This window comes from Candida orthopsilosis (genome assembly GCF_000315875.1).
Source record: "Candida orthopsilosis Co 90-125, chromosome 3 draft sequence".
Taxonomy (NCBI): Eukaryota; Fungi; Ascomycota; class Pichiomycetes; order Serinales; family Debaryomycetaceae; genus Lodderomyces; species Lodderomyces orthopsilosis.
This window is the reverse complement of record NC_018296.1, coordinates 1,296,785-1,309,951: the sequence shown is the minus strand read 5'-3', so window position 1 is coordinate 1,309,951 and position 13,167 is coordinate 1,296,785. Positions and strand designations below refer to the sequence as shown.

The following is a 13,167-nucleotide window of genomic DNA, read 5'->3' as shown; positions in this document are numbered from 1 at the left end:
GTAGAAGTATACTGTGTATGGCTCTATGACACTTTTAGTTTCGCTTCATCAATATGATTCTGTTAGTTTTGACATGGTTTTGTGTAAACTACTATTGTTTATATTTTTTGTTTACACTTGAAATCAAAACCTTTTGAATCTTTTGATCTAAGGTCTCGCCATTATCAGCAACAGCATGGAATTCAGTCTTTCCTCCTATGTTAACAATTTTGACATAGATAAAAGCTATGGGGTTGAGTATTCCGATGTTGATTCAAAGTTGGAATCGTTGGTTGAATCGCTAGCTCACAACCCAGAATCTATTACATCTAATGGCGACTTGTTTGATGATTTAGTTGAGCTTACCCATGGGTTTCGCACATTGCATCTGAAACAGCAACAGCAGCTATCTTACCTTATTGTCTCGTCATTTAATGCTGTTTGCCAACAGTTTGATCGTATGATGCAAGAAGAAGATTTTCATGAGTCGTTGGAGCAAGTAAAATCAACCATGGAGAGGTACGGGTACTTGATATTTGTTCTATTGAAGCAGCTATCAAAGGAAGATTTCCTGCAGTTGAGTGCAACCAGATCTCAAAAATCCTTATCTAAAGAGTTTCTAGGGAAATGGAATTCAAATTGTACTGAGGTTGAGAATACCTTGGTTGTTGTAAAAGCCGTGTTGAATCTCAATTTAGGAAGGATATTTGTGACGACACCGGAACGTGACGCTTATGTTGAGTTGTTCACGCGTCCAATAATGAATTTAATGGAAAGCCCTGAAAGGATGAAGGTGGTTGGTTTAAGAATGGTGATTTTTGAGGACTTGTGTCTAGCAGTAACAAGGCATGCTCATGGCCCATGTATCAGGCACTCCATTACACAGAGTCTTACTTATTACGCCCACTTGCCACAGTATATGGCTATGTTGTTGAATATGTTGACTGACAAATATGATTACACGTTTTTGTCAGAGGAAGTCTTGAGGGAAATTGCCCAGACAAACTTCAACTCCAATGATACAAATGGGCCAAAAGCTATTGCCGAATTTTTAGTGAAACTTTCAGAACTAAATCCCGTACTGATTCTTCGTCAGATGACAAGTATTTCCCAGTTGTTAGCAAACACTAACCAAACCTTGCGATGTTCAGTTGTAGAGACTTGTGGGAATATTGTGGTGAGTATACTCAAAGCTCTAGACAGCCCTGTGGAAGATCAAAATGAAATTAGTATTCATAATGAACAACAGGTGGACAAGTTGCTTAATTTGTTGGAAGAGCGGTTTTTGGATCAGAATCCATTTGTAAGAACAAAGGCGTTTCAAGCTTTGACAAAGGTTTCAGATTTGAAAATAAAGCTCACCACTCGAAGACAGAAATTTATGCAGCTTGCTGTTCGGTCTTTAGATGATAGGAGCACTTTGGTGAGACGTAACGCGATCAAATTGATTGGAAAGCTTATCATCAACCACCAATTTCAAGGTGTACATGGTACTCAGTTGGGCCTCACGTTTTGGAAAGAAAAGCTTGATGATGCTGAAAAAGAATTATTTAGGTATATCCCCACTTCTCCTCAAAAAGTAGTGGTGGAGGAGGATGACCGCACCCCTTCGGCAGATGAGGGTGAGGATTCCACTTCGAATAAAGAGGTAGATGAAGATATTTCTCAAAAGAGTGCTTCACTCTTAGGCAACCCCAATATAGCTAATGGTGCAGCAATATCATCTGAAAAATCTGACGAAGCTAACGATGTGGAAAATAACTCGACCGAACTTGAAAATACATATCCAGCTGATCAAAATCTTCCAGATAAAACCGTTTTGGCAAGGATTAAGCTCAAGTTTGATTTTTACAAAGATGCCGTAGATTTTATTGAAACGATTCACTCCAGCGTTGATGTTGTCTCACGTTTGTTGTTTTCAAGAAACAGAAATGAGGCCATAGATGCAATGGATTTTCTAGTTCTTGTTGATGCTTATGGGATTGAGAATTCTCAAAGTGGAATACGGAAGATGCTACATCTAGTTTGGATGAAGGGTTCTTCTGATGAAGGTAAATCTGTTGCATCACACCTCATAGATTGTTATAAATCTTTGTTCATGTCGGCTCCAACCGGTTCCAATGCTGAAAAAGCTGCATATATTTCTGGTAATCTCATAGAGCTAACTGTTGGTGCAAGTCTTGCAGATTTGGCTTCATTAGAAAAGTTACTTTGTATGATGTACGAAGCAAAGTATATCAACAGTGATGTCATTAAAGTGTTATGGCATGTTTACAATGCAGATGTTGAGGAAGGACAGGTTGTAAAGGAAAAAAGACGTGGTGCAATCAAGATCTTGGGGATGTTGGCGCTTGAAGACAACAAAATAGCCCAACAGGGTTTTAATTCAATTCTAAACATTGGATTAGGAGAAAAAGGCCATGCAGACTTAGTATTGTGTCGATACACATGTATTGCATTACAGAGAGTATTGTCCACTGCAGAAAGAAATTCTGCTACCCCAAAATTGTCTGAAGAAGATCTTGCTATGGAAAGGCTAATAGGCGTGCTTCTTAAAGTATGCCATGATGGAGAATGGTTTCCCACGGCCGAGCAAGCAATAAATACGATTTTTAGCATTTCGTCGGATCCTGTATCTGTATGTTCTGAAGTTATTCGACTGAAATCGAAAGAGGTTTTTGCTTTCCCTACGGGGGAGAAGCTGAATTGTCACTCGCTCTCGCAACTCCTTTTTATTGTTGGGCACGTTGCTATTTCAACGATAGTTTTCTTGGAGAAGCTTGAAGCTCAATTTAAAAAGAAAAAGCATGCAGCAGAGTCAGCAAGCAACAAAAATGAAAACTCAAATGAAGACGCCGAGGACAACGAGTTGGAGATGATTGGTGGTACTTCTGAAGATGATTTTGCTGATGCCGTTGTTCATGTGAAAGAGAGGGAGCTATTATACGCAGACAATTCGTTATTAAAGGGGTTTGGATCACTAGTGAAGAAAATTTGCTTTTCGCCTAAGCAATACAAAAACACCTTGTTACAACGTCAGGCTGTATTATGCTTGGTGAAACTCATGTGTGTTTCATCCATATACTGTGAAGAAAACTTACCACTATTATTAAAAATCATGGAAGTGTCAAAAGATCCCGTCATAAGATGTAATTGCGTGTTGGGCTTGGGTGATCTTGCTGTGAGTTTTAACCGATTGATTGATGAAAACACTGATTTCATATACCGTCGGTTAACAGATGAAAACATAATGGTCCAACGGACATGTTTGATGACAGTGACCTTTTTAATTTTGGCAGGTCAAGTAAAGGTCAAAGGACAGTTATCCTCAATGGCCAAATGTTTGGAGAATCCAGATCAGGGTATAAGCGATATGTGTCGTCTCTTTTTTGCTGAATTGGCAACTAAAGACAACGCTATTTATAATGGATTTATTGATATATTCGGTGGATTATCCTTTGACAAATCTTTGAGCAATGCAGAGTTCAGGCGAATTTTGAAATTTTTGATTGGCTTTGTGGACAAAGAGCGACATCAAAAACAGTTATGTGAAAAGTTATTAGTTAGGTTGTCTAAAGCTAAAAACCAAAAAGAGTGGAATGATGTTGCCTTTGCGTTAGAAACTTTTCCATATACAAGTGAGGCAATCACAGCTGCTATCAAGGAGGGGTACCAAGTTGTACAAGCTAAGGAATAGAAAGGGTATAGCTTTAATTGTTATAATGAAATCTAGGGCAACATGTAGATGTGTACCATAACATTGAAAATGCCAAAGAATTGTAACTCCAACTTTTGGGCGGCACGGAAAAAAGGAACAAAAAAAAATATGTTGGGGCATGTGTTCCATTTAGTTCGGAGAAATTGTCAACAGAGCTGATCCTGAGCTTGCATCATGGTTGCTATTATCCAAAACCAGATTAATGCCCTTCTGAGTACAATTGGCTTAGATCCTGCTAGTTTGAAGATTCTTTTATGTACATTGCTTTCCTTCCCATTTGGTATAATATTCAAACGTATTCCAGACCAAAAGTACTTTTTCAAGAATATTTACAATGTTTTGGTATCTTCTTTCTACATTTTTGGAATATGTGATTTGAGATGGGGTTTAGGTACTTTATTATTATCGTCCCTTGGCTCTTACTTCATCACGAGGTATTTAAGAACACCCAAAATGCCTTGGATTAATTTCTTGTTCTTGATGATACACATGGCATATACTCATTTCCATCTTCAGTTCTTTGCTGAATATGATCCTTCTATTATTGACATTTCTGGTGCTCAGATGATTTTGGTGCTTAAGCTTTCTGCCTTCGGGTGGAGCATCCACGATGGGAAACAACCACTGGACTCCTTGAGCAATTACAATAGGACAAGAGCTATACATGAGCATCCCAATTTGTTACCATTTATTGGGTACGTTTTCTTCTACGCGTCGCTTTTAACCGGACCAGCATTTGATTATGTGGACTACGATCACTTTATCCACTCTACCTTGTTTGATGATGTTCCAGAAGACAAGAGACCAGGTAAGAAAAGAAAGAGGAGAATACCGAGGAGTGGACGTCAGGCATTGAAAAAATTATTGCAAGGATTATTTTGGGCATTCCTTTTGTTTGAAGTTCCGAAATTGGTCAATACTGAGTTTGTATTTTCTAAAGAGTTTGTCACTAAACACCATTTCATTTACAGAATCTTCTATATGTGGCTTTTAGGATTCTTATATAGATTGAAGTATTATGCAATTTGGCTAATTGCCGAAGGTGCGTGTATTTTATGTGGAATTGGGTACAATGGATACGATGCTGAAACAAAAGAATTCAAGTGGAACAGAGTGCAAAATGTTGATCCCGTCACCTTCGAACTAGGTCAAAACGTTCACACATGCTTAGAGGCATGGAATCAAAATACTAATAAGTGGTTGAAGCATTACGTATATTTGAGGGTTGCTAAAAAGGGGAGAAAACCTGGTTTTAAGAGCACTGTTTTCACCTTCGCCACCAGTGCTTTCTGGCATGGCACCAGGCCTGGATATTACTTGACGTTTGTTGTTGGTGCATTCTTGCAAACGATTGCCAAGTTTTACAGAAGGAACATCAGGCCACATTTTTTGCAAAGTGATGGTGTAACGCCTAAACCAACGAAAAAGATTTATGACTTTGTATCATGGGTTTCTACACAGCTTGCATTTGGATTCGTGGTTCAGCCATTTGTTATTCTTAACTTTAAAAAATCATTACTATGTTGGCAGACGGTTTATTATTGGTTGTTATTCGTCATAGCTGGTTCATTCTTCATTTACAGAGGTCCACCAGCCAAATATTTCACCATCAAGAGACCAGAGTCCAAAACAAAGAATAGAACTACACCAACAAAATCCGATACCTTGAACTCCAATTTATCAAAAGAGGAGAATGATTTAATAAAAAATGCAGTGGAGAATAACTTGGAGAAGAACTATCATATGCCAACCTTGGGAGTTCCATCGTTTGATCATCTCCAAAGTTTAGATAAAGATGACATTGATGAAGAGTTGCAAAACTTGAAACAAGCTTGGAGCTCGTTTAAAAGTCGAAACTTTCTTGCCGATGATGATTTTGATGGATTAAAAGATGCATATTCTAACTTTACTAAGGAAATTAATGAGATTTTTGATCGCAGAAAGGAAGAGTTTTCCAAGCAGCAAGAAAAGTCGGGTAAAACCGACTAAGAGAATGCTGGAGGGTGCAATGGGTCCCTTGCTATAATAAGTAAACAATTCTTTATAATATTACGTTTTAGTTAAGAATATTGTATTTTATTGTACGGAACTATTGCAACTTTGCTCGACTCTATTTCCTCTTTACAGAGCCCAGATGCATGATAGCTCTGGTTCAACCGCATTGAGATTGCCTTCGATTGTGTTTATAAATCCAGACTTTGTTTGTTTTTGACTAATGTTCGATTGCTTTTGTGTCAAGTATTTTTAATAGCAACCAGAATAAACTCGAATAGAATTTTCAGCCCCGATCACCAACTGGATTCTGTAATTTTTATTTGAAACTTGTACTGCTCATTATATCATTATCACATTTCCTTTTCGAAGAACGATTTATGATGTTGCAAAGAATCGCTCGATCTGCGAGGACCCCGTTCCAATGCTACTTTAGATTTAACTCATCAACCACGTCAACCAAATCTCCCACAGGTATTGTTTTTATGAACATGGGTGGACCTTCGAAAATAGAAGAAACTCATGATTTTTTACTCAGACTATTTCAAGATGGTGATTTGATACCTTTTGGAATTTTTCAGAAACCTTTAGCTCAATTCATTGCAAAAAGACGTACTCCAAAAATAGAGAAACATTATGAAGAAATTGGTGGTGGGTCACCTATTCGTAAGTGGTCAGAATATCAGTGTAAAAAGGTATGTGAAATATTGGATAAGACAAACCCTGAGACAGCACCACATAAGCCATATGTAGCATTCAGATATGCAAAACCATTGACGGAAGAGACTTTAGAGGAAATGAAAAGGGATGGTGTTAAACGTGCAGTTGCTTTCTCGCAGTACCCACAATTTTCATATTCGACTACGGGATCATCCATCAATGAGCTTTATAGGCAAACGGTAAAGAACGATCCAGAACGTACTATTGAATGGTCGATCATAGATAGGTGGCCACAACAACCAGGATTGGTAAAGGCATTTGCAAATAACATTAAGGAAAAATTGGCAGAATTTCCGCCAGAGATTAGAGACGAGGTTGTCATTCTTTTCTCGGCCCACTCTTTGCCAATGGAGATTGTCAATTTGGGTGATTCATACCCTGCAGAAGTTGCAGCCACTGTGTACAAGGTTATGGAGTCTTTGAACTTTTCCAACCCATACCGTTTGGTTTGGCAGTCACAGGTAGGTCCAAAACCTTGGTTGGGGGGGCAAACTGCTAAAATAATTGACAAATTGGAGAAAAGAGATGATATAAAAGGTATTATTTTGGTGCCAATTGCTTTCACTTCAGACCATATCGAAACCCTTCACGAGTTGGATATAGAGATAATGGAAGATGCTGAGAACCCAGAAAAGATCAGAAGGGCTGAATCTATGAATGGTAACGAAGTTTTTATTGAAGGTTTGGCTGATCTTGTGAAAGAGCATTTGAAGAGTGGAAGAAAGTATTCGAAGCAATTGGAGTTGGATTGCATGTTAGGAGGTGAAAAGGCATCTGGCACTTTCAAACACCCAAGTGAGTTATTTGGTAGAAATACATTGTAAATAGATATACACTAGAATTTACACACCTACTTCAGTCCGAGTATTCGTCATCGGGGTCAAATAAGTCCAAGTCGAGATCAACTTGAGATGTATTCTCTGTCTTAGCTGAGTTGCTCCCTTCCTGTGGTTTTTGCTTGTCCTTGCCGGCGAAGTGCTCCTCATTTGTCTCTTTGAATTGAGGTTCTATATCTTCACCTTCCTTCTCGTCCATTGCTTTCTCTTTGCCGTCCAGTAGTTCTGCATTGATTATCTCGTTAGCATGTAATGAACTCATTGCTAACATTCCCCGTCTTAATGAATCTTCTGCTGGCCATATGTAATTGTTAGGGTGTATTTGGAAAGCCATATTCCCCACAGCTGCTGGTGCTTTGGTGAACTTCGCTAGCTTCATGGAGTAATTCAATATGCTTTCCACGTCTACAGGAGATTCCAACTTTTCGTTCTTGGCATTGATCTCGTGAGAGCTTGGTAATTTCTTTAGATCGTTTCGAAACTGTACTAAATTTCTCAAATTGTCCTTTAATTTTGTATCGAGATCTTTGTTTATGTTTGAAAGTCTAGCAACCTCTCGACTACGTTCTTTATGTTTACTCAACTCGTGAATTTCCTTTTCTAGGCTCGAGTTTGTTTCTACCACTCCCTCCACATTTGCATAAAATTCATCTTCCTTGTAATGCGAGATACCGTTACTCAATGTATCTAAAGCTGCTCGAAAATCACCAATCTTTGAAACTATAGGTAGCAGATTGAATACATCAATTTCTTCGGTCGATCGTACCTTGTCGTCTAGATTATCTTGATTATTCGAACCATACTTCAAAGGGTTTAATGAGGAAGGAATGTATGCTGATGGTGTGGATGGTCTGGAGTTGTTGCTTGGAGATCCTCTTGATTCTAATGATAATTGGTTCAATCGTGTCGAGGACGTTACCCTGGAAACGGGTTTGGATCGGAATGGGGAGCTTTCCCTTTGATGAGGTAACATAGCAAATGGTGTCGCAAGGACAGCGTGGAGCAATTGAGGTGTGATTTACCACATTCTTTTATTTTTTTGCGTTCCTCTAAAACACTGATCTGAATTCCAAATATTGTAACTCAGTGAGTTCCTCAAGGTAACTTCAGCTTTACACAGATTTAGATGTTATAGAGACACCCTTGATAGAGGGGACGCTAAACTCAGTAACTAAACTCCAACACTATATACTATAAAAATTTTATTTAATTTAAAGTAGATGTTCCCGTGCCATCTTGCTTTCCAAATAGATTTCATTAACATGCTGTGTCGATATACTTTCACTCCCGTCTAGCCTTTTTGCAAATGCATTGATCTCATCTTTTGTTAGCTGATACAAGTTTTTATGGTGGTATTCGTTTGACATATACAACAATGGAGGTTTTCCGTCCTCTTCATAAGAGCCACCAAGCTTTGGCTCAAATTTGGATGCCCCATTATCCGTTTTCATGCTGCTCCCCCATGTTAGATCCAACCTGCAACCATTAACAACTGAGCTGGTTAAGTGTGCCATCGCGAGCTCGGCTGCATTGCGTGATACAAATTTTACGTAACCCCTTTGTAAATCACGCGAAAGCTTGCAGTATACTAAGTCTCCAAAAGTCAAAAACATTAGTTCGAGTTCGCTCTCTGTAAACTTCGATGACAATCCAGATATACTGATATTCGTGTTCTTTTCATCTGTACCTGCTTCCAATTCTGGTTGGCTCTGGGTGATGGGTATTTTTTTGTAATCTGGCTTATTAGCATGGGAGCTTGATTGGACAACTTCCGATCCTGCTGCGATACCAACCCTTATAGTCTTCGATCCAACCATAACACCTTGCATCTCTTTCAATGCCTTTTCCATTACTTCTCCAGTAAAAAATTTAACAAATCCAAATCCTTTACCTACTTTGGAGTCCTGATCGACTATAACTCTAGCCAGTTTGATTTGATTGGGGTATTTCAAGTTGAATGTACTATACAAAGCAGCTTCGCCGACATCTTGCGCTAAATCACCAATAAACAATGAAAATTCACCCGTTGATTGTCGACTATGTCCCGACCCAGCGCCGCCAGAGGTACTATTCTTTGCGCTAGCGTGGCTGATTTTAAACTTTCGTTGTGAATTTGGTATCAATTGGCCGTTCCTCTGTAGAGCCCAATCAAGCGCCTCTTGGTCTTCAAAAGTGACAAAGCAATAAGATGGCTTCAGTGGATTAAGCCTGTCTCGCATAATTTTAACAGACTTTGGAGGTTGGACCAATGCAGACCATATGGAATGAATAGACTCCTCCGTCCAGGAAGGATCAAGATCACCCATCCACATTTGGTATTGATTTTCATAATTTCTGGAAATCGAATGTTGTTGATATAAATTTTGTCTTGCTCTGTAGGAAGATGAAGGTGTGTTGGTGAACGAGTCATGAGAATTGTATTTCCTCTTGAAGCCTCTGTTGGAATTCACCGATGATTGTTGATTGGACGAGTATCCACCTCCAGCACCTCTGTTGGTGTAGTTCCTGTTGGCATTGTAGCGATTTGGTGGGTGTCTAGACAGCATGTGTGTTGATGAATTAACTGTGGATAATTTTGATGCGTTTTCAATTTTGTGTGTCAACTACTTTTTCGCGATAGAATCTTTCTAACTTAGCTCTGTTGCTTGCAATCCAAGCACAGTCAAAACAACCGTCAGCATCGACTCTGAGCTGAGGATCTACATTTAGTAAAGCCAATAAGAATGCTCTTGCGCTTTTTGAAACGAGTAGGAATTGTTTCTTTGTAAAGTTCAATTGCCCTCGACGGGCTGACATCAAAATCTGTTCTTTCAGTTCGGAATAGAATGGTGATATCCCTGTTAACAAAATATGGGAAACAATTCCAAGAGACCAAACGTCACATTTGTAGTTGTATGACTTTGTGGATTTTCCTTTGCTATCAGTGTCGAAGACTTCCGGTGCGCTGTACTCAATAGTTCCTACTGAGGTGTTGGTGCGCGAACGGGTTAGCTTTTTTGCTATACCAAAGTCACAGATGTAAATGCGTGATTTGGGTAAGGGGAGTTTCAATAAGATGTTGTCTAATTTCAAATCTCTATGGACAATCTTTAGATGTTTATGTAGAAACTGAAGGGCCTTCATTATTTGAAAAACAATAAAAATGGCTTCCTGTTCCGGAATTGCACGAAGATGGTTATCATTCACCAAATAAGAGAAAAGGTCACCACCACAAACCAATTCTTGAAATAAGTAGGTAGATGAGTTGATGGTAACAGCATCATATATCCTAATAATGTTAGGCTGTAAAATTTGTTAGTATTTGGTTGCAAAAAAAAAGAGGTGTGAGAACATACATGTCTAACAGTTCGGAGAAGTTCAAACTCCGAGCTTTTGCTCCTACTTTTCAACACTTTAACAGCATAAAGCTTGTAATCTGTGGTTGATGACGCAACAAAGACAGAACCAAACGAGCCAGTTCCGAGCAAAGAATCGCTAATGTTCCACGTGTCAATGGTTAAGGTAGAATTATCCTGTGTATCATCCACCTCTAATGTTTCGTATGTGAAGATCGCAGCAGTTTTAAATTCAAATGTATCCCCATCCTTCAAGATCCTGGTTTCCTCATTACACATGTCGTTCTCGTTATGCAACAATCCATTTCTTGAATGATCGTTGATATAAACCAACGGAGAAGTGTCGGAATCAAATTGAACCGACCATATAGTCGCATGGTGGAGCGATATTGCCGGGTTGTCAATTCTCACATCGCAAGTCTTACCACGTCCAATCTTTATAACCTCCAGAGCAAATAAAGGAAGTGAGTCGATGGTGTCCAACTTGTGTTTCTTGAGCTTTTGACTTTTCGTGTAGGTGGTGACTTTGGTTCCGTTGAGAGTTTCAATTCTAAAGACAGCTATTATCTCCATTGTTATAAAAGAAAGAAACTAGTTGGTTGTCAAAAGATTTTTGCAACACATTTTAAATATTGATGAAAATTGGTTTTGGTGGTAAGTTATCAACAGTGTCGGGTTTACAAAAGTTTACATTGACGACCAAAATGTCTGGAACCGTTGTGGTTTAGTTTACGAGGAAAATGAAAATGCCTTCTGAATGCTGATGGTAAGCTCACTTAACCTCAACGATAAAAGACAACTTATAAGAACAATTAATTGATGATGTCGTCCCTTGCAAGCTCCATCCAGTTTACGTTATGTACTAGGAACTTTTACATCTACTACATCCTGTTATATAAAGATGCCACCAGTTGTGTTGTGTTAAATCGAGAGAGAAAAAAGTGAAGACAAAAAAAAAGTTGTGTGTCAAAGGTTACCACATCCATTATCAGCATCACCATTCAATTTACATAACTCATACTCCCTCCATAGCTTTAATTACCAAGAAGTATTATCACAAGCATGTTTTCTAGATTACTGAAGAGGATAACGACCCAAAGGTTCCAACACACTGTAACTAAGCAATCATCTGCACCATTCAACAACAAATACAATTTCAATTTGAATCCACCACCTGTACACGAATACTGGAATGTTTACAACTCAAGTGTGCTCTTTGCGTTTGTGCCGGTGTTTTTGGGTATAGCTTATGCTGCTAAATACATTGGTGTTAACATAGAAGGAAATGCTGGTTTATTGGAATACGCCAATGGTGAAAATTCACCATTGAAGTCCATTAAATTTGGTGAACCACAACTTGCCAGAGTATCGAAAGAGTAGTCATAGTATCAAGGAGAACATCACTTTGGAGAAAGCGTAATCATGAGGTGGGGACTTTATTTATTCATTTAGGAATACGTTTATAGTATAATCTACGGATTGTGTTAGACTGAAATGAAGACTCATTGACGTAGGACAGCAGATTCAGGAGAGGTATTCACCCTTAGGTGGTCTTTGATACGTAATGTCTAGAGGTTTTCGTTTAGTTGATTTAAGTTCTCTCATTCTCTCTTTAATAGTAAGCAAACTCTTTTCGCGCTAAATCTCATTGGCTCAAACGAAAGACGAACAAAAAAAAAACTTGCAAAAGGAATCATTGTACCAACAGCAAAGAAGTGTCTACGAACCACATTATACAATGAGTTTGCGTCTAGGAATAAGATCATGGGCACTTCGTCCATCAAATATGTTATTGAAAAACAAGGCAGTGAGCTCAACAAGGCAATTGAACATGATAAGGCAAAACTCAACCAAGGCAACCATATACGATCAAGTCACAGGTAAAACGATACCACTTGCTGATCCTGAACATCCAGAATGGGCTGATTACAAGAACCCGCCAGCTATCTTGGCTCAAAAGAAAGACCCATATGTGAAATATGACGACCAACAAAATAGAAGAAACTTGAACGATCCCGTTAATATGGATGAAGATCTTTACGATATCTGGTCACCAGATTACTATGATTTTGTTTCCGACTCAACTGCCTTAAAACACAACGGTATTTTCTTTGGCCTACTTTTTGGTGTTGCTGGTGTTGTAGCCTACTTCCAGTTGAACCCAGAAAAGCCAGCTATGATTAGATCATTTCCATACGATGGATTGGCTGATGCTTTAGGTGCTACTTCGAAAGAGGATGCTGCGTTTTACCAAAATAAACCAGACGTTGATGCTGAAAAGGAATGTGGTGTATTACCAGAAGAGTCTGAAGTTGCTTCAAACAGAGACTCCTATGAAAAGAGTAATGCTTCATACATAAAAGCTTGAGCTTCGGAGCATTGGGTACAATGTACTTACAAGTTCGATGGATATAGAATATATGTAAGACTCATACTTCTCCATCGGTTCACTTTTCTAGCTTCATTAAATACCTAAATTATTCAGTGTGACATTGTGGTTTCGTAGTTGCTTTGGAATACTCTCTAACTACATATATGCTAATACTATATCAACCAAAAGACTACGTACAGTGTTCTCCCCAATTAA

The 13,167-nt window shown here is 38.7% G+C and overlaps 8 protein-coding genes across 8 annotated transcripts; 5 read left to right on the top strand and 3 right to left on the bottom strand. All coding sequences in view use genetic code 12, as the record gives it.

Annotated features, from left to right (window-relative positions):
- Nucleotides 1–175: 175 nt before the first annotated feature.
- CORT_0C05740 (Ycs4 condensin complex subunit) lies at nucleotides 176–3,676 on the top strand (the record flags this gene model as incomplete). The annotated part of the gene is made up of 1 exon (XM_003868804.1): nucleotides 176–3,676. One exon carries the CDS (start codon nucleotides 176–178, stop codon nucleotides 3,674–3,676), a length of 3,501 nt encoding a protein of 1,166 aa, XP_003868852.1.
- Nucleotides 3,677–3,871: 195 nt separating this feature from the next.
- Nucleotides 3,872–5,686, top strand: CORT_0C05730 (Ale1 protein; the record flags this gene model as incomplete). The annotated part of the gene is made up of 1 exon (XM_003868803.1): nucleotides 3,872–5,686. One exon carries the CDS (start codon nucleotides 3,872–3,874, stop codon nucleotides 5,684–5,686), a length of 1,815 nt encoding a protein of 604 aa, XP_003868851.1.
- A 383-nt stretch (nucleotides 5,687–6,069) lies between these two features.
- Nucleotides 6,070–7,233, top strand: CORT_0C05720 (Hem15 ferrochelatase; the record flags this gene model as incomplete). Its single annotated transcript, XM_003868802.1, has 1 exon — nucleotides 6,070–7,233. One exon carries the CDS (start codon nucleotides 6,070–6,072, stop codon nucleotides 7,231–7,233), a length of 1,164 nt encoding a protein of 387 aa, XP_003868850.1.
- Nucleotides 7,234–7,264: 31 nt separating this feature from the next.
- On the bottom strand, nucleotides 7,265–8,218 carry CORT_0C05710 (Med4 protein; the record flags this gene model as incomplete). The annotated part of the gene is made up of 1 exon (XM_003868801.1): nucleotides 7,265–8,218. The coding sequence occupies one exon, from the start codon at nucleotides 8,216–8,218 to the stop codon at nucleotides 7,265–7,267; it is 954 nt and encodes a 317-aa protein (XP_003868849.1).
- Nucleotides 8,219–8,456: 238 nt separating this feature from the next.
- On the bottom strand, nucleotides 8,457–9,791 carry CORT_0C05700 (hypothetical protein; the record flags this gene model as incomplete). Its single annotated transcript, XM_003868800.1, has 1 exon — nucleotides 8,457–9,791. One exon carries the CDS (start codon nucleotides 9,789–9,791, stop codon nucleotides 8,457–8,459), a length of 1,335 nt encoding a protein of 444 aa, XP_003868848.1.
- Nucleotides 9,792–9,831: 40 nt separating this feature from the next.
- Nucleotides 9,832–11,153, bottom strand: CORT_0C05690 (hypothetical protein; the record flags this gene model as incomplete). The annotated part of the gene is made up of 2 exons (XM_003868799.1): nucleotides 9,832–10,527; nucleotides 10,581–11,153. The coding sequence occupies 2 exons, from the start codon at nucleotides 11,151–11,153 to the stop codon at nucleotides 9,832–9,834; spliced, it is 1,269 nt and encodes a 422-aa protein (XP_003868847.1).
- A 489-nt stretch (nucleotides 11,154–11,642) lies between these two features.
- On the top strand, nucleotides 11,643–11,960 carry CORT_0C05680 (hypothetical protein; the record flags this gene model as incomplete). Its single annotated transcript, XM_003868798.1, has 1 exon — nucleotides 11,643–11,960. The coding sequence occupies one exon, from the start codon at nucleotides 11,643–11,645 to the stop codon at nucleotides 11,958–11,960; it is 318 nt and encodes a 105-aa protein (XP_003868846.1).
- Nucleotides 11,961–12,318: 358 nt separating this feature from the next.
- On the top strand, nucleotides 12,319–12,948 carry CORT_0C05670 (plasma membrane protein; the record flags this gene model as incomplete). The annotated part of the gene is made up of 1 exon (XM_003868797.1): nucleotides 12,319–12,948. One exon carries the CDS (start codon nucleotides 12,319–12,321, stop codon nucleotides 12,946–12,948), a length of 630 nt encoding a protein of 209 aa, XP_003868845.1.
- Between the last annotated feature and the right edge of the window lie 219 nt (nucleotides 12,949–13,167).